The sequence below is a fragment of the Plecotus auritus genome, assembly GCF_963455305.1.
Source record: "Plecotus auritus genome assembly, chromosome: 9".
Classification (NCBI taxonomy): Eukaryota; Metazoa; Chordata; class Mammalia; order Chiroptera; family Vespertilionidae; genus Plecotus; species Plecotus auritus.
In genome coordinates, this window is record NC_137783.1 from 69,768,169 (window position 1) to 69,788,631 (window position 20,463).

The 20,463-nt window shown below is 44.7% G+C and overlaps 1 protein-coding gene and 1 pseudogene across 3 annotated transcripts in view; both read right to left on the reverse strand.

Annotated features, from left to right (window-relative positions):
• Positions 1 to 11,378, reverse strand: part of UBE4A (ubiquitination factor E4A) — a 47,671-nt gene extending 36,293 nt beyond the window's left edge. The window contains exons 1-2 of one of the 2 annotated variants that reach the window (XR_013959084.1): positions 11,168 to 11,337; positions 3,154 to 3,315 (exon numbers count right to left, since the gene is read on the reverse strand). Coding sequence is in view for 1 of the 2 variants with exons in the window: in XM_080642296.1 (XP_080498422.1) it covers positions 3,154 to 3,274 (121 nt within the window). In the remaining variant the exon portion in view is untranslated. Of the gene's footprint in view, positions 1 to 3,153; positions 3,316 to 11,167 lie in introns of both variants that reach the window. The other variant, XM_080642296.1, reaches the window with a different exon arrangement.
• On the reverse strand, positions 338 to 2,671 carry LOC308257733 (cell cycle checkpoint protein RAD1-like; annotated as a pseudogene). The gene is made up of 3 exons: positions 2,643 to 2,671; positions 693 to 1,402; positions 338 to 480 (listed from the first exon to the last, which is right to left on the reverse strand). The product of its transcript is annotated as a cell cycle checkpoint protein RAD1-like (transcript).
• Positions 11,379 to 20,463: the final 9,085 nt, after the last annotated feature.

Sequence of the window (20,463 nt, forward strand, 5' to 3'; positions counted from 1 at the left end):
GGACAAAACACTTTAAGAATCACTGCTTTAAGATATATTTTCAGAATTCAAACTAATAAGCAATGCCTTTGCTTTTACTAATAGTAAATAAATAAAAGAACATTTATATTTGGCTCCATCAAACTTTACATTTTCAGGCTTTTGGCCTATCCTACTTGAATTGAATAGATAATTTGTTCATCTTGGCTCATAATAATTCCCATGAGTTCCAAAGACAGAACCACAGGATAGTCCAGTATTGGATAATCTGTGACTACGTGAAAACATTTACTTACAAAATACACAGTAACTTCAGGGTACAGGGCTCTTTCTCCTGTGTCGTTCACATCTCTTTCCTTTAGGAAACCCAGTACAAAATCATGAGAATGAGAACATGACAAATGTCACAGTGCACTGCCATACTGAAGTCAGACTCAGGAACTTCGCCAGGCAGCAGTAATTCTCTACAAAACACACCTGTCCATCCTCATCTCTAATCACCTACTGCAGTGGTCGGCAAACTGCGGCTCGCGAGCCACATGCGGTCTTTTGGCCCCTTGAGTGTGGCTCTTCCACAAAATACCACGTGCGGGCGCGCACGTACAGTGCGATTGAAACTTTGTGGCCCATGCGCAGAAGTCGGTTTTCGGCTCTCAAAAGAAATTTCAGTCGTTGTACTGTTGATATTTGGCTCTGTTGACTAATGAGTTTGCCGACCACTGAGAGAGGAACCCTCGGTGACCTGTTGGAATAGATACCTTAACGACAGGACCAAAGCCTGTGCGGAAGACTTCAGTAAGGAAATCTTGTGTCTGTTGACCTGGGTCTGATTACAGTTTAATGATTTCATCAGACCAGAATCTTTGGGATAGTCACGGTGGGAGCGTCCTGCATTCCCGAAAGCAAATAACCTGAAATAAGGCTTGTCAGGAGACAGGGCGATCTGTAGGACCTCATTTGTCATATCTGATTTGGAAGATGCTTCATGGAGCCCCCGACTGAGGATAATTTTATTACTGACATTGGTGCTGCAGAAATCAAGCCCCTGTTTCCTCAGGCTCCTGAGCATTGATTTTATGGGCTGTCATCACTCTTCTTCCAGAAATAGCATCAAAGGGTAACCAGACCTCGGTAACGCATCTGAAATGCAGTTAAATTCCCTGGCATAGGACTTGATTCAAATATAGGCAAGCAGTCTAAAAGGACAGCTAAATTAATTCAAAAAGTAACAGGCTCTTCCTGAACTTTAAACTCTTGAAATATTCCAGCCCGAATAAAAACATTTGCTTGCAGGCATTTTGCATTTTTCACTGTAACATTGATTCCATTTTTAGTAGTGAAGCACTTGGCATGTTCTTGGAAATGAATGCGCAGACACTCTGACTGGTAGGTTAGCTTGCGGTTGGGGTCTGGCCGATAGGGACTGAGCAAGACGGGCCAGACATGCCCTGGAGCCCTCCCATGGTTCCTCCCCGGCTGGCGAATCTCCCACATTCCTCCCCGGCCCTGATGGGGCCCCTCGGCCTGGCCTGCACCCTCTTGGAATCCGGGACCCCTCAGGGGATGTTGAAGAGCCGTATTTGTCCCAATCCCGCAGGCCAGGCAGAGGGACCCCACTGGTGCATGAATTTGTGCACTGAGCCTCTAGTAAATAAATAAAAGTGAAGCTCAATATATGAGCAAAGGTTTGGGCAGAGTGCTCATGGCTGGTGGAACAGGTTAGATGTGGTTGCCTGATAAACTCAGTGCAAACAAACTAAGACGATGAGGTGCCAGAATAGTAACAAAAGGGCATGCAACTGATTTGTCCCCACTGCCCAGTGCCCACAATGCTCCCAGCTCGAGCCAGCCTTATGTCCGTTTACAGTCAGAGGACACACGTCCATCCCTCTGCTCATATACTGTTAAGTTCTCTGAACTCCCAAGACTGATAGGAGCTAAGATCTACTTAGCAAAATTTCCCTCAACCACATACTGATATTTTTTTCTCTCGTTTCCTTATATTTTCCTGTTCCTCACTCTCCTTTCTCACATACTACCTCCTAATGAAGGTTTCTCATTCCAAGCCCATATCCTAGGGTTCTGGGAGAGGTTTCAGAGGCTGAGACCCAGACCTGCCTCTTTCTACCACATGAAAATGCCAGCAGTTAAGACGCACTGCCTGCTGTTTCTCTCCTGGTCTCTCTGGAAGCAAGTGGTTATAAACACACACACAGGTTAGCATTACATTTACTTCTCCCTTGCTTCGACCGCCCCCCACCCCGCCCTGTCTACTATGCATCCATCTTCCCTTACTTCTTTCCTATTCAATCCTAATCAGAGAGCATGGCTACAACCCAGCTACATATCAAAATGCTTTTGAAATAAACAAAATAAAGGGAAATATAAACATTTCTCCTTTCCTAAAAAGAAACACACCACAACTCTTTCGGTGATAACAGAGGGGAACAATTTCTGGCTTGAAAGACTGTGGCACTCTCTGAAGACTGATACATTTGAAACACATGCTGATTCTTCTGGACTGTCTCCTTATACGCAGAGGCGAGGCCTCATCTTAATGTTGGTTCCAGATGAGCAAAACTGTTTTTCTGCGCAGTGAGCTGCTATCCTGGTTTTTCTCCCATGAAGGCTAAGGGTCCTGTTTTCTGGGGATCCGTTCCCACAGCAGGAAGCTGTAACAGTGACCCTCCATGGTGTGGAAGAAGCATTTCACTGGAGGAAGACTGAAGTACTGGGCTTGAGAACAAATCTCATCTATTTGTCGAGAGGCCAAAAACTTTTATAATTTTCCCGTTTACACACCTGCTTTCTATAGTTGTGACTTGCTTTCCAGACCTCTACCTAAAACTTCAGTTTCTATGTTAAAAATATTTAACTATCTTTTACCAGGCGACTTAAAAAAAATAAAACAACTTGACGTCTGCGGTCCTGATTGGCATCTGTTACTACAAAACCATCCTTTTCTGCAGGGGCAGGACAGGGAGGAAAGGACCCCATCACAAAACAAATAAAAGTGAACAATCCCACGGACCCCAACTTATGCCCTAAACAAACAAACAAAGGCAACTCCGCCCCAAACTTAACTTCCAATGGCAACGAAGGACCCACAGACTCTGAATGTGGGAAGACCCGCTCCAGGTCACCTCAGCTGCTGCTGTTGACTCCTCCACTTACCAGATTGCTGCTTCAGCTGCTCCTTCTGGATCGCTGCAAACTGCTTGGCATCAGCCAGAGAGCCAAAAAGAGCAGCAAAGGGGTTACTAGAGATGTTGTTGTTATTCTCCTGGTCTGTCATTTCACTTTAAAGTGTCCTCCATGCAGACCTGGGGGCAAGGGCTATAGGAAGGAGAGGTGTTAGACACAGAAGGTCAGATAACAACAGTTGTAATATGCCCACAGCTGTTTCTTTTCCCATTTCTCAAATACAACACAGTTTAAAAGGTTTTGGGTAAGACTATAAAATTACTGTTTCAATATTCAAGATATTTTGGCAAAATGGTTACAAATCTACCAATTAGACAAGTTTGCCTCCTTTAGGGGTAGCTAAAACAAACAAACAAACAAACAAACAAATAAACAAACAAACTTATAAAATGTTCAGCTGGAAAGCATTTATCTGATGACATGCTTCCATTTGTTATACCTTTAAAATATAGGTAAAGTAGAAAGAAAAAGAGGGCACTCACCTACTAATTGTAAACAACAATGCGAGATTTAAAAGTAATACCACAAAGCCCTGGCCAGCGTGGCTCAGTGGATAGAGTGCCAACCCTCACACCAACGGGTCTCGGGTTTAATTTGCATTTACGGCACATACCTGGGTTGCAGGTTCGATCGGAGGCAACCAATTGATGTCTCTCTCTCTCATACTGATGTCTCTCTCTTTCTCTCCCATCCCTTCCTCCCTTCCACTCTCTCTGAAAATCAATAAAAAATATCCTCGGGTGAGGATTTAAAAAAAAAAGAAAAGACAAGTAATACCACAAAAACTACAGATTCAATCTCTAGGCTGGCCAACCAGTTTTCAGTTACCATGAGCATAAGGTGGCACTTGCTCAGGCTACTGTGACTTTATTTAGTGGAGCTGGGAATTCCTCAGCTACATATAAAAGAAATGTAAGCCCATCTAAATGTAAGACCTGGAACGACAAATCAGGACAGAAACCAGATTAGCAGCATGTTGTGGGTTTTACACACACACACACACACACACACACACACACATTTATCTCTACCCCTAGGCTTAAAACTATTGATATTTCTTCCACTAAAAACTAAGTGATCTTTGATTAATCGATAATCGATGTCCCCCGCCTCATTCCTTCTTGGGGGGGGGGGGGAGACATCGATTGATTGCCTCCTGAAGGTGCCCCTACCGGGGCTGGGGATTGAACCTGCAACCCAGGTATGTGCCCTTGAATGGGAATCGAACCCAAGACCCTTTGGTGCGAGGGCTGACGCTCTATCCACTGAGCCACACTGGCCAGGGCTGATTGATTCTATATTTAACTTTTACTGTTTGTCTGATGGTTTAGAATACTGAAGGCACACAAATTCCTAACATGTAATATGTAGCAGACGGATGCCTCACAGGTATTTGTGGGCCCTGAGTCTGCACTTCCACTCTTCTGCTTACATTTCCTCCTCAAGCCCCAGGGCACTTAGAGGCACAGCAGGATGAACAGAGCCCCCTGAGGGCCTTTCTCCCTTTTTTTGACAATGTAAGGCCACAGCACAGAGATACAAGCCAAAGTGTGCCAAGAGGCAAAGGGTACAAATCTCCTGTGTGGGAGGATGCGGAAATGCTGTAAGAACAGGGGCCTCAGCAGAAGTGAGAGAAGGGGTATAAGGAAGGAGAAAAAAAGAACATTTGGTCTACCTTTAATTTATTGAGTAAAGACTCCTTACTGAATCATATCAACAAAAGCTAATGCAAATCGGAGAAGTTACCCTTGTTTTTTGGAGGAAGAGAGACTATACTAACACTTGCATCTCATCAGTTGCTTCATGTTCCTCTGTGGAGTTTTCTGCACAAGAGCTAATGGCTAATTAGCTGTAATGACTTGGGCAGGCAGTCTGGTCTCCTCCCAGCGTGGTACTGTGCTTGAGTGCTTTCAGGGACTGTTAGACTTTGCTGTATTTTATTTTTTGCTACATATAGTTTAGTTGAGCTTAATAATGCAAAAAATTAGCATATTTAATGTTAAAATGAACAACAATCCTGGAGAGCACTTTCCCCCATTCAACCTCTGCATACACTTAATTATTGCCCTAATTCATGTAGAGGACCAAGAACTGTCTCACTGCTGCCTGACTACCAGCCACCTTCTATCCTGAAGCACACCGACATCCCAAGCAGCGCAGAAAGCATGGTGAGCGCTTGTTCTTTTCTGTCTCCAAACATCTTCCTCCTTTTCCAGCACAGCATCCACACTCTCCCCTGGGCTCCGTCCCACTCCCAGTCCACGTATTTAAAAGGGGATGACCTCATCCACTAGCCTCAAGAAGGGGCATATGAATCTGGCCTGGCCAAAGTGATGATTCAGGAGTGGACATGAGACCCCAGGAAGTTCTATCAGATTCAATAAACATTAGCTTCAGGCCTTTGGCTGAATCTACAGAAAAGGCAACTCTTTTTCCTGTTTAAGTTGCAAGGCTGGTTAAGATATAAACATGGAATTGCCATCTTTACACCATCTAGAATAGGGGTCCTCAAACTTTTTAAACAGGGGGCCAGTTCACTGTCCCTCAGACTGTTGGAGGGCCGAACTATAGTTTAAAAAACAAAACTATGAACAAATTCCTATGCGCACTGCGGGCCCGGGATGAGTCAGCTGCTAAGCAGGACAGGCAGCAGCACCCGGCGGGCCGTAGTTTGAGGACCCCTGTTCTAGAATGACACAACCTAAAACTAAGCCAACATACTGGAAAACAGAAGTGAGAGCTGGAGTTTTTTCCTCCCAGTCATAAAAGCCAATAGAGCCCTGGCTGGTTGCTCGGTGGTTAGAGCGTTGGCCTGTGGACCAAAGGGTAGTGGGCTTGATTCCTGGTCAAGGACACATATCTCGGTTGCAGATTCCCCAGCCCCGGTAGGGGTGTGTGCGTGCAGGAGGCAACCAATCAATGTGTCTCTCTGGTGTCGATGTTTCTCCCCCTCACCCCTCACGCCTTCCCTTCTACTCTCTAGAAACCAATGGGAAAAATATCCTCAGGTGAGGATTAAAAAAAACACCCAAAACCCAATAGATTCCCCTCTATTGAATGTGTCTTTAGAAACACCGAAGAGGTCAGGTTGGTACAAAGGAGATGCATCACCTGAACCATCTGTGCAGAAAGAAGTGCAGTTGACCCTTAAGAACACGAGGTTGGGGCACCAATCCCCCATGCAATGGAAAACCACTTATTATAACCTTTCACTTAACTAATAGCCTACTGCTGACCAGAAGCCTAACATAAAAAGTCAATGAACATTAATATTTTGTATGTGGTATGTACTATATACTGTATTCCTAGAATAAGTAAGTTAGAGAGAAGAAAACGTTACTAAGAAAATCATAAGAAAGTACATTGACAGTACTGCACGTATTTACTAGGAAAATCCACATGTAGGTGAACCAGCAAGTTCAAACCCATGTTGTTCAAGGGTCAGCTGGAAGTTGAAAGGAATATAGAACATATGACAGACAGGTTCTTAAGACTATCAAGAGAGATAAAGAGAATAAATGGAATTATCTCTTTCTTTTTCAATATTATACAGTCACATTATATAAAGAAGCTAGCTTCTCATTATATTTTACCTATCTATATATTTTTAAAGAATAGTTAATTGATTTTTAGAGAGAGAAAGGGAGAGGAAGAAAGAGAAACATCAATGTGAGAGCACATGGAATGGCTGCCTCCTGCATGCCCCCTACAGGGATTGAGCCTGCAACCTGCACATGTGCCCATGATCAGGAATCAAATTGGCCACCTCCTGGTACAATGAACGATGCCCACCCAACTGAGCCACACCAGCCAGAGCACATTTTATCTATATTTTAAATAGGATTTATGACTTTCAACATTGTGTTCCTAATGCAGATCTTCTACTGCACTAGATTGTAAGCAACTGGAGTAGAGGTTCGTATGTGATTATTTTTTCTTCTGTGTCTGACATTATATATTACAATCACAAAATCCCAAATAAATACTTATTGACTGATTCAATCTTACACGTAATCAATAGCAGCATCACAAACCTGCTTCCAGGTAAGGGTTTTACTATCTGCCTGGATTGCAGTGGAAGGTCAAGACGGACACGGCTCTGTGGTATCTCTGCACGTGTAGAACAGAGGATGGAAACAAAGCTGATGTCATCCCTACTGTATGTCTTTTGGAAAAACAAAATGGTTTTTGTCTACCCCACTAACCTCATCTTTTTCACATGTACCTCAAGTCTGTGCATAAACTATTTTCATAGAAAAAGGGTTAATACCAAGTAACCACTTACAGAATTTTACAGGAAAAGGGAGGACTGATCACTTGCTGAGAATCTTTGTGGAGATGACGGCTGAGATTCGTTCAGTGGTCTCACAAATGTAAAGAGAGCACCTAGATATCACCCACTCCCAGGAAGAGGTCTGATAAAATGGAACCTTGATATTTTGTTTTAAATTCAACGTCACTGGTAATTTAGAGTCTGCTACTTTCAACTGCCATAGAGATATGACACTATCCTGTTGTTAGCCGTAGGGATAGCACAACTACCAATCTTTAGAGCTTTTGGATTTGATTATTGTTTAATGTACTCCTTAAAAATATGTTTCACTCTGATATACTCACTACAAGGATCTACATCTGTTATAGCTGTCTATCTCCATTCTACAAAATCCTCTCACAGTCCCCTGATTCAATCTCTTGTTTAAAACAGTACTGCTAGCCTTCTTGTATACTAACAATGAAACTTCAGAAAAAGAAATGAAAAAATTCCTTTTGCAATTGTAACCAAAAGAATAAAATATCTAGAAATAAACTTAACAAAGAACATGAAAGACTTATATACTGAAAACTACAAAGCAAAATTAAAAGAGATTGAAAAAGACAACAAAATGGAAAAAATATTCCATGTTCGTGGATTGGGAGAATCAAGACAGTTAAAATGGCCTTATTACCCAAAGCCATATACATATTTAATGCATTCCCCATCAAAATCCCAATGCCACTCTTAAAAGATAGAGAATAAAAAAATCATCAGGTTTATATGGAACCACAAAGGACCCCAAATAGCCAAAGCAATACTGAGAATAAAGAATGAAGCTGGCCCTAACCAGTTTGGCTCAGTGGATAGAGCATTGGCCTGCGGACTCAAGGGTCCCAGGTTCGATTCTGGTCAAGGGCATGTACCTTGGTTGCGGGCACATACCCAGTAGGGAGTGTGCAGGAGGCAGCTGATCGATGTTTCTTTCTCATCGATGTTTCTAACTCTCTATCCTTCTCCCTTCCTCTCTGTAAAAAAATCAATAAAATATATATTTAAAAAAAAAAAAAAAAAAGAATGAAGCTGAAGGTATCACACTACCTGACTTCAAATTACACTACAGAGCTACGATGATCAAAACAGCATGGCATTGGCAGAAAACAGACACACAGATCAATGGAACAGAATAGAGAGCCCAGCTATAAAACCACATGTATATGCACAGATAATTTTCAATAAAGGAGCCAGAAACACACAATGGAGTAAAGAAAACCTCTTCAATAAATGGTGCTGGGAAAACTGGAAAGCCACCCTAACTGGTTTGGCTCAGTGGATAGAGCGTTGGCCTGCGGACTGAAGGGTCCCAGGTTCGATTCCGGTCAAGGGCATGTACCTTGGTTGCGGGCACATACCCAGTAGGGGGTGTGCAGGAGGCAGCTGATCGGTTACTCTCTTATCGATGTTTCTAACTCTCTATCCCTCTCCCTTCCTCTCTGTAAAAAAATCAATATATTAAAAACAAAACAAAACTAGAAAGCCATATGCGAAAGAAAAACTGGATTACAGTTTGTTTCCATTAACTTTTGCACAAAAATTAATTCAAAATGGATCAAAGACCTAAATATAAGATCTGAAACAATAAATTACATAGAAGAAAGCATAGGTACTAAACTTATGGACCTTGCTCATAGAGAACATTTTATGAACTTGACTCCAAAGGCAAAAATAAATGAATGGGGCTATAACAAACTAAAAAGCTCTGCCCATCAAAAGAAACCAACAACAAAACAAAAACATAGCCGGCCAAATGGGAGATGATATTTGCAAACAACAGCTCCAACAAAAGTTTAATTTCCAAAATATATAAAGAACTCATAAAACTCAACACCAAACAAAAGACTCAATAAAAAAGTGGGGAGAGGACCTAAACATACACCTCTCCCAAGAAGACATACAAACCAATAGATATATGAAAAGATGTTCCACCTCACTGGCAGTTAGGGAAATGCAAATCAAAACTACAATGAGATTCCACCTCACACCTGTTAGAGTGGCCATTATCAACAAGACAAGCAACAACAAGTGTTGAAGAGGTTGTGGAAAAAAGGGAACCCTCATTCACTAATGGTGGGAATGCAGACTGCTACAGCCACTATGGAAAGCAGTCTGGTGATTCCTCAAAAAATTAAGAATTGAGCTACAATATGACCCAGCAATCCATCTCTTATACCCAAAAACTCGAAATCATGTATTCACAAAGATATATGTGCCCCTATGTTCACTGCAGCATTATTCACAGTGGCCAAGACATGGAAACACCAACGTGTCCTGCGGTAGAAGGCTGAATAAGATGTGGTCCATACACACAATGGAATTCTACTCAGCCATAAGAAAGAATGAAATAGTACCATTTACGATAACATGGACGGACCTTGAGAACATTATGCTAAGTGAAATGTCAGAAAAAGCTAAAAACCATATGATTTCATTCATGTGTGAGATATAAAACAAATTCATGAACACAAACAGCAGTGTGGTGACTGCCAGAGGGAAAGGGGTGGGGGGAGAAAGGGCCCTAATATATGGGATGGAAGATGATTTGACTTTGGGTGGTGGGCACACAGCGCAATACACAGATCTTGGCACACAGAAACCCACACCTGAAACCTATATATCCTATTAACCAATGTCACCTCAATAAGTTAAAAAATAATCATAAGAAGAAAAGAAACAAAACTAGTACCGCTAATCTCTTAAGGGACCTTTATCAGCTTTCCAAGGGGAGAGTACACAAATGCCTTAACATCAGACATTGTATTGCTTTTAAACAGAAATGTCTGGAGCACTTTGTGAAACTGGGGTGATCAAAATCAAGCTCTATTAAACCATAATCTGTAGGTCTCTGTCTTGATGAGTAATATACACATCAAACAAAAAGGAATTAAAAATTCATTGTTGTATGTTCCACCCAACACTACTTTCAGGCCCCTCGAATAGGGCAATAGATCCTCCCAACACATCAGCACGCTAGAACATCAAGTAAAAAGGCAGACAGCCTTCCTAACCCGGTCCAATGTCATCTCAGGAGGGCCCCCATGGGAGACCCTACAGTCCCTGGCAACGAGTCTGAACACATCCTTGCTCTGGGAGTGAAACTCTGGTCCCAAAGAGAAGACCCATCAAATGTAAGCTCCCGAGTTGCAGTTCTTCACTCATAGAAGTGGCTCCGAAACCTGCTTCCGAGGGAGCACAGTCTGAGTGGCGAACTGACACTTTGCTTACGAAACGTCAACACCTAACCACATGTTTTCAACTGGTTTGGGCAGCAGGACTCCTGTTTAATGCTATCTTCTCTGGCATCTGGCTATCTGTTGTCCACTCTGTATACTGTTATCCCTCCAGGTTCCATAAGGACTTGGCGACAAGAAGGGAGCCCCACCCACTCGGTGCACGTTCTAGAGAAAGGAAGTCACGGATAATGCAAGGCCAGCATCCCGGCCTTTCCCAGAGAGGAATGGCCAAGAGTGGGAGCCATGCCAGAAGCTGGAGCATACAAGGTGTTCCCAAATCAGACAGGGTCCAAGTTCCCGCGGAGGGTCGGTGGTCAGGAAAGCGCAGGGCAGGGAACCGGGAGGAGGTGAGAGTGCAGAGGCCGGAGCTGGCGCTCGGCTGGGAGAACAAACCCGGTGCAGACTCCACGATCCCCTCCCCGCAAGCGAGGTGCTCTCTTACCGGAGCCTGAAGAGCCAGCAGCGACGACACGCGACAGTCTCCCTGCCTGGAGGGTTCCCACTTCCGACTCAGCCGGGCAACCGGAACTTACATCACCACGAGGCGCCGGGCCCTGCGAATGCGGCCTGCGCCTGAAGCACAGTGTGCCACCACCACGGGCTCCGGCGCGCAAACACGCCCAGGGCGCAGGCGCCACCTGCCCGGAAGGGGCGGGGCCTGGGAGCGGGGTGGGGGGATGGGGGCTTGGGAGTGGGGCGGGGCTTGGGAGCGGGGCGGGGCTTGGGAGCGGGGCGGGGCTTGGGAGCTGGGCGGTGAGCCTGGGTGGGGCTGTTTGGGACTGGGTGAAATCAGTGTGTGGCCCGCAGATGTGACCTCGTGATACCCGCACTGCCCCAATTTCTTTGGGCTTCTGCTTCCTATCTTTCCTACCCGTCTTAGGCCTTTTTGAAGCAGTTTCTGTTACTCTTCACTATTTATTATTAGCTATGAAGCAACAACAATAGTAATAACAATAACGGAAAAATTTGAGCTTGGATTGGTTGTCAAGGCAGTGTGCTAAAAGATGCTATCTAAATTTTAAAAAGAAGTTTTTTTCAATTCCAGCCCTGGCCGGTGTTGCCCAGTGTCTAGGGTTCGATTCCTGGTCAGGGCACATAACCAGGTTTGGTTCCATCTCTGGTAGGATGTGTAAGGGAGGCAATCCATTTATGTCTCCATGTCTCTTTCTCTTTCTACTTCTTTCTCTCTCTCCCTCCCCCTCCCTCTCCCTTTCTTTCTCTCTCTAAAATAAAACAAACAAAAACATATCCTCAGGTGAGGATTAAAACATTTAAAAAATACTTTTATTGATTTCAGAGAGGAAGGGAGAGGGAGAGAGAGATAGAAACATCAATGATGAGAGAGAATCATGGATCTGCTACCTCCTGCAGGCCTCCTACTGGGGACTGAAGCCCAACCCAGGCCTGTGCCCTTTACCGGAATCGAACCCCAGGACCATTCAGTCTGCAGGCTGACACTCTGTCCACTAAGTCAAACCAGGTAGGGCAGGATTAAAACATTTCTTCAAGTTATATTTCAATTTCAGTTGACATACATTATATTAGTTTCAAGTGTACAGCATAGTTCACTTTGGAAAAACTTTAGCAGTTCCTTAAAAAGTCAAACATAGAATTACCATGTGATACAGTAATTCCACTTCTGGGTATATACCCAAGAGCAGGGGTCCTCAAACTACAGCCCGTGGGCCACATGCGGCCCGCCGAGGACATTTATCCGGCCCACCGGGTGCCGCTACCTGTCCTGCTTAACAGCCGACTCGTCCCGGGCCCGCAGTGCACATAGGAATTTGTTCATGGTTTTTTTTTAAACTATAATCCGGCCCTCCAACGGTCTGAGGGACAGTGAACTGGCCCCCTGTTTAAAAAGTTTGAGGACCCCTGCCCAAGAGAATTGAAAGCAGGGACTTAAACAGATACTTGTACACCAATGTTCATAGTAACATTATTCATAACTAGAGGCCCAATGCACAAAGATCCGTGCAAGATGGGCCTTCCTTCCCCTGGCTGCCGTCACCGCCTTTGCTCTGGCCTGGAGCCGCCTTTCTGCCTTCCCACGCTGCCCAGAGGCTCGGAGCGGCTGGGGCAGTGAGGAACCCCTGTGTCGTCACCATAGCGAGTATCCCGCGCTGCCCCCAGCTGCTCGGTGCCTGTGTATGCAAATTAACCCGCCACCTTTGTTGGGTTGATTTGCATACTCACTCCTGATTGGCTGGTGGGTGTTGTGAAGGTATGGTCAATTTGCATCTTACTCTTTTATTAGTGTAGATAGTCAAAAGGTGGAAACAACCCAAATGTCCATTGGCAGGTGAGTGGATAAACAGAATGTGGTCTCTACATACAACTGACTATTTTTCAGCCTTAAAAAGCCTGAAATTCTGATACATGCTACAATATAGATGGACCTTGAAAACGTTAGTGAAAGATACCAGACAAAAAATAACATATATTGTATGCTTCCATTTACATGTAGTGCCTAGAAAAGACAAATCATAGAGACAGAAAGATAGAGCAGAGAGTACCAGGGTCTGGGGGGTTGGGGGGAGGGAATGGGAGCTATTGTTTAATGGGGTATGGAGTTTAGGATAATGAAAAAGTTCTGGAAATGGATAGTGGCAATGGTTGCACAATATTGTGAATGTACTTAATGCCACTGAATAGTATATTTAAAAATGGTTAAAATGGTAAATTCTATGTTATGTATATTTGAACACACACACACAGTACTATGCAATCTTGGAGTGCCTATCTTGTTCCAGCATTGTTCTGGTGCCGAAAGATACAGTACTGAAAACATACAAGTCCCTTTCTTCGTGGAGTTCACAATGTGGTAAGAGTAGAGTGGTAACATAGCACTTAAAATAGTCAGGGGATGTGAAGTACAGCATAGGGAATATAGTCAATGATATTGTAATTACTACTAGAGGCCTGGTGCACGAAATTCGTGCAGGGGCGGGTGTCCCTCAGCACAGCCTGCACCCTCTCCAATCTGGGACCCCCTGAGGGATGTCCGACTGCCTGTTTAGGCCCGATCCCACCTGGGATCGGGCTTAAACAGGCAGTCGGACATCCCTCTCACAATCCAGGACTGCTGGCTCCCAACCGCTCACCTGCCTGCCTGCCTGAATGCCCCTAACTGCTTCTGCCTGCCAGCCTGATCACCCCCTAACCACTCCCCTGACAGCCTGATCGACACCTAACTGATCCCCTGCTGGCCCGATTGCCCTGACCTGCCCTCCCCTGCCGCCTGGTCACCCCTAACTGCCCTCCCCTGCTGGCCTGGTCACCCCTAACTGACCTCCCTTGCCAGCCTGGTTGCCTCTAACTGCCCTCCCTTGCTGGCCTGGTCCCCTCCAACTGCCCTCCCCTCCAGTCCTGGTCCCCCACCACTGCCCTCCCCTGCAGGCCTTGTCCCTCCCAACTGTCCTCCCCTGCGGGCCCAATTGCCCCTAACTGCCCTCCCCTGCCAGACTGGTTGCCCCTAACTTCCCTCCCTTGTTGATCTGGTCATGCCCAACTGCCCTCCTCTGCTGACATGGTCCCCCCACAACTGCCCTCACCTGCAGGCCTAGTCCCCCCCAACTGCCCTCCCCTGCTGGCCTGGTCTCCCCCAATTGCCCTCCCCTGCTGGCCTGGTCTCCCCCAACTGCCCTCCCCTGCAGGCCTGGTCTCTCCCAACTGTCCTCCCCTGCAGGCTTGGTCACCCCTAACTGCCCTCCCCTACAGGCCTGGTCACCCCTAACTGCCCTCCCCTGCCGGGCATCTTGTGGTGGCCATCTTGTGTCCACATGGGCGCAGCCATCTTTGACCACACAGGGGCCGCCATCTTGTGTGTTGGAGTGATGGTCAATTTGCATATTACTCTTTTATTAGATAGGATGTATGGCCAGATAGATACTAGAAATACCGGGGAGATCACTTTGTAAATTATATATTTGTCTAACTAGTGTGCTGTATACTTGAAAGTGATATAAAATAATATTGAATGTCAACAGTAATTGAAAAATAAAATAAATAAAATCAATGAGCACAAGATGGATCATTTAAAAAGTATTTCTGGAATAACTGGGAAGCTATGTGGCTTAAAAGTTAGCCAATGTGTTAGGCCTTTACACTAAAATTAATTAAAGATGGAACAAAGATTTAAGTGCATAATACAAAACCATTAAAATGCGAGAGGAATTCATGGGAGAATTGCTTTTTGTCTTTTTAAGTAATAGGTCCTTAATATTCCACTCTTATCTTCCAGTTTGGTCTTTTGAAGTGTTCTACTTTTTATTTTTTCCCTAAAATATATTTTATTAATTTTTTACAGAGAGGAAGGGAGAGGGATAGAGAGTTAGAAACATCGATCAGCTGCCTCCTGCACACCTCCTATTGGGGATGTGCCACAACTAAGGTACATGCCCTTCACCGGAATTGAACCTGGGACCTTTCAGTCCGCAGGCCGATGCTTTATCCACTGAGCCAAAGCGGTCAGGGCTGAAGTGTTCTACTTTTTAAAAATAATCTTTATTTACAGCTGCTGTACAATATTATATTACTTTCTGATGTACAACTGTGTGATTAGACATGTATGTAACTTACAAAGTGATCACCCTGACAAATCTAGTACCTACCAGATACCATATATAATTATTACAATACTAGATGCCTGGTGCACCAAAAATTTGTGCACTCGGGGGGATCCCTCAGCCCGGCCTGCGCCCTCTCACAGACCAGGTGCCCTCAGGGGATGTTCCTCTGCTGAAGGTGACCCACGGGCCAATTGGGGGATGGTGTCAGCCGGCAAGCAGCCGGCCCTGCCCCCCATCACCCTGCCTCCACCACCAGTGGCCTCCCTCTGTGGGAGGTGACTGGTGGGCCGATCAGGGGCTGGCACCAGCCAGTGAGTGGCCGGCCCCACTCCCCCATTGCCTTGCTGCTGCCACCGGTGGCCTCCGTCTGCAGGAGGCAATCCATGGGCCGAACGAGGGACAGCACTGGCTGGTGAGCGGCTGGCCCTGTCACTGGATTGCCCCTCCGCCACCATCAGTCGCCGCTGCCCCCCAATCGCTGTCCACTCCCTCTGCCCACTGGCACCCACCTTGGCTGGCTTGGTGCCACCCACTCACCGGCCCTGCCCCCTGCTGACCGGTCATTCCACTGTTCGGTTGATTTGCATATTAGGCTTTTATTATATAGGATTATTGGCTATATTCCCTATGCTGTACTTTGCATCCCTATGACTATTCTGTAACTACCAATTTGTACTTCTTAAACCCTTCACTTTTTTTTGTTTGTTAATCCTTACCTGAGGATATTTTTTCCATTGATTCCCCGAGAGAGTGGAAGGGAATGGGGAGAGACAGGGGACAGAAACATGGAGTCAGAGATCCTAAACATCAATTGGTTGCCTCCTGCACACGCCCTGACTGGGCCTGGGGATTGAGCCTGCAACCAAGATACATGCCCTTGATTGGAATCGAACCTGAGACCCTTCAGTCTGTGGGCTGACATTCTAACCACTAAGCAAACTGGCTAGGGCACTGGTCAGCAAACTGTGGCTCGCGAGCCACATGTGGCTCGTGAGCCACAGTTTGCCACTCTGTTGACTAATGAGTTTGCCGACCATTGGGCTAGGGCAATCCCTTCACTTTTTTTCACATTTTTCCCCACCCCCTCCCATCTGACAACCATCAAAATGTTCTTTGTATTTATGAGTCTATTTCAGGTCAGCTTGTTTGTTTATATTGTTGTTGTTTTTTAGATTCCACAAATAAGTGAAATTATCTGGCATTTGTCTTTCTGTCTGATTTATTTCACTCAGTACAATACTCTCTAGATCCATTAATGTTGTTGCAGATGGCAAGATTTTATTCTTTTTTATGGCTGAATCATATTCCATTGTACATATGCACCACTTCTTTATTTTTTATTTTTTATTTTTTAAATATATTTTATTGATATTTTACAGAGAGGAAGGGAGAGGGATAGAGAGCTAGAAACATCGATGAGAGAGAAACATCGATCAGCTGCCTCCTGCACATCTCCCACTGGGGATGTGCCCGCAACCAAGGTACATGCCCTTGACCGGAATCGAACCCGGGACCCTTCAGTTCGCAGGCCAACGTTCTATCCACTGAGCCAAACCGGTTTCGGCTGCACCACTTCTTTATACATTCATCTATTGATGGCACTTAGGTTGCTTCCATGCCTTGGCTATTGTAAACAATGCTGCAATGAACATAGGAATGCATGTATATATCTTTTCAATTTAGTGTTTTGGGTGGAATTGCAGAGTTCTTCTTTGTCTTTAGTTATAGGCTTTGTTTTAAAGTTTATTTTGTGGTATAAGTATTGCTACCCCAGCTTTTTTCAGTTTGTTTCCATTTTCATGAAACATCTTTTTCCATACCTTTACTTTAGTCCGTTTGTGTCTTTTGATCTGAAGTGAGTCTCCCTTGGACAGCATATGTAAGGGTCTTGTTTGTTATCCATATGTCTTTTAATTGGAGCACTTAATCCATTTGCATTTAAAGTAATTGTTGATACATATATAGTTATTGCTACTTTATTATTCATATTTTGATCTTCTTCTTCTTAAAAAAGATCCTTCAACATTTCATGTAATACTGGTTTGGTGAACTCCTTTAGCTTTTTCTTGTCTGTGAAGCTCTTTATCTGACCTTCAATTCTAAATGATAGCTTTGCTGGGTAGAATAATCTTGGTTGTAGGTCCTTGCTTTTCATCACTTTGCACATTTCTTGCCAATCCCTTCTGGTCTGCAAAGTTTCTGTTGAGAAATCAGCTGACAGTCTTATGGGAGCTCCCTTGTAGATAACTAACTGCTTTTCTCTTGCTGCTTTTAAGATTTTTTTTCTTTGTCTTTAATCTTTTGCATTTTAATTATGTGTCTTGGTGTGGGCCTCTGTGGATTCATCTTGTTTGGGACTCTGCACTTTCTGGACTTGTAAGTCTTTTTCTTTCACCAGGTTAGGAAAGTTTTTCATCATTATTTTTTCAAATAGGTTTTCAATTTCTTACTCTCTTTCTTTCCTGCACTCCCATCATGCAAATGTTGGTTACTCTTGAAGTTATCCTAGACACTCCTTACATTGTCCTCATTTTTTTTTCTTTTTGCTGTTCTGATTGGGTGTTTTTTGCTACTAATCTTCCAAATCACAGATTTGATCCTCTTCTCCACATACTCTACTGTTGATTCCCTGTAATGTATTCTTCATTTCAGTTCATGTATTTTTCATTTCTGACTGGTTCTTTTATGTTTTCTAGTTCTGTTTTTATGTTTCTCATCTCTTTGTTGAAGTTCTAAGTTCCTCTACTCTTCCCCTAATTTCATTGAACATCCTTATAACCAGTGTTTTGAACTCTGCATCTGGTAGATTGCTTGTCTCCATTTTGTTCAGTTCTTTTTCTGGAGTTTTGTTCTGTTCTTTCATTTGGGACATGTTTCTTTGTCTCCACCTTTTGGCTGACTCCTGTGTTTGTTTCTATGTATTAAGTAGAGCTGCTACATCTCCTGGGCTTGGTAGAGTGGCGTTATGTAGTAGGTGTTCTAGAGGGTCCAGTGGTGTGGCCTCCCTGGTCTCCTGAGCTGGGTGCTCCAGGTGCACCCTTGTGTGGGCTGTGTGCATCCTCCTGTAGTAGTTGAGCCTTAATTGCTGTTGGTATGTTAACGGGAGGAATTTGCCCCTAGGCCAATCGGCTGTGAGAACTGGCTGGCTGTGTGTACTGGCCACTAGGAGGATTGGCCAGAACCATGTGGAGGATCTGCTATGCAGGGGCCAACCCCATGGTGCAGGGCTCAGGTACCTGTACCTGCCAAGTCCAGGCTTGAGTGTGTCACTTGTGGAGGTGTTTGATTGGTGCTTCAGCGAGCTCTGAGGCTGTCCATCAGGTGCGCTAGCTCTGGAGTCACACAGCAAGTGCATGCCAAGGTCAGCCACTACTTGTACCCTTCCTGGGGCCTCCTGGCATGAGCCACAAAGCCATCTGCAGATGGCTGCTATTTATGCTGGGCTTGGAGGTGCCCAGGAGAGGCCAAGCTGTGAACCAAGGCTTGCTGTTGCTAGTACTGGCCTGGGGCTACTTAGCAAGAGGTACGGGTCACACTGAGCCAGAAGCTGTTTATATGGAAAAGCCACTGGAAAGGGCCTGGGTGGGTCTGAAAGTTGGGTGGGGTTTCAGGGAATCACCAAGGCAGGGAGAACAGTGTTAGCCAGGTTGAGGGCGTCTCAGATATGGTGCTCACCAGCCTGCTCTGTTGTGGGAGGGCTCAGCACAGGAACAATGGCCTCAGCCAGCACTTCTGTCTGGGGAAAAGCTGCCCCTCCAGCTCTGGCCCTGATGCCAGACACTTCAGTCCTCCGTGTCCCCGGTGCCTTTACAGCTGCTGCCCCGCTGCTGGAATTCTGAGCAAGTGAGCCTGTGTAAGTCTGTGCATGGGCCCTTTAGCAGCACTCCATCTCATTCAGCCACAATCCTTGCTAGTTTTTACAGGCAGAAGTTATGGGAACTTTTCTTCCTGGCACTGGAACTCTGGGCTGGGGGGCCTGGTGTGGGGCTGAGACTCCTCACTCCTCAGGGTGGAGTTCTGTAGCTGAGATATACCTCCCCATTTTTAACCAACACACGTGGGTGTGGGACCAGCCTGCTCCACCTCTCCGCCCCTCCTACCAGACTCTATGTGTCTTCTTTATATCCTAAGTTATAGTACTTCTGTTCAGATAGACTTTAGGTGGTTCTGAATGATGGTTGTTCTGTAATTTTGTTATAATTATGATGTGGTTATCATTTTGATGTGAAACAGTAATTTTAAAGTCTTACCCAAACGTTTTAAACTCTGTTGTATTTGATGTGATGGAGATTTCAGTTAGTTCCAATCTCTTGCTCATACAATGAATGCTGCAATGACTAATGTAAAAATGTCATTTAAAAAATAATTGTATTGAGGTATAATTTGCTATAAAATGCACTCATTTTAAGTGACCTCGCCTGTTCTTAGTAATTTTTATCAAATTTATCCACTTAAGAACATCTGGATTAAAAAAATTACAGCCCTAGGTGGTTTGGCTCAGTGGATAGAGCGTCAACCTGTGGACTCAAGGGTCCCGGGTTTGATTCCAGTCAAGGGCACATGCCTGGGTTGCGGGCTTGATCCCCAGTGGGGGGCGTGCAGGAGGCAGCCAATCAATGATTCTCTTTCATCATTGATGTTTCTATCTCTCTCTCACTCTCCCTTCCTCTCTGAAATCAATAAAAATATATTTTTTAAAAATTACAGTTGGTTCAGAAAACCAAATAATGCTTGGGCCCTGTTTTCCTGATTGAAATATCTGATTGACTGAATCAGAACTTCTGATTGATTGACTGAAAAGCTAATATAGATTAGTGGTTCTTAACTAAGAGTGATTTTGCCCCTAAGGGGACACTTGCAATATCTGGAGATAATTTTGGTTGTCAAAATGGGGATACTGCTGACCTCTGGTGACTAGAGGCCAGGGAGGCTGCTAAAAACTCTACAAAGCACAGGACAGTACCCTCACCACAAAGAATTACCTAGACCAAATGTTGTTGTTTTTTTAAAAATCTTATGGTTGAAAGTATTGCATATGTCCCCCTCTTTCCCCCAAGTATATCCTCCATCCCCCCAATCCCCCACCCCCACCCTAGGCCCTCACCACCCCACTGTCTGCGTCCATGGGTTATGCATTTATGTATACAAGTAGACCAAAATGTTA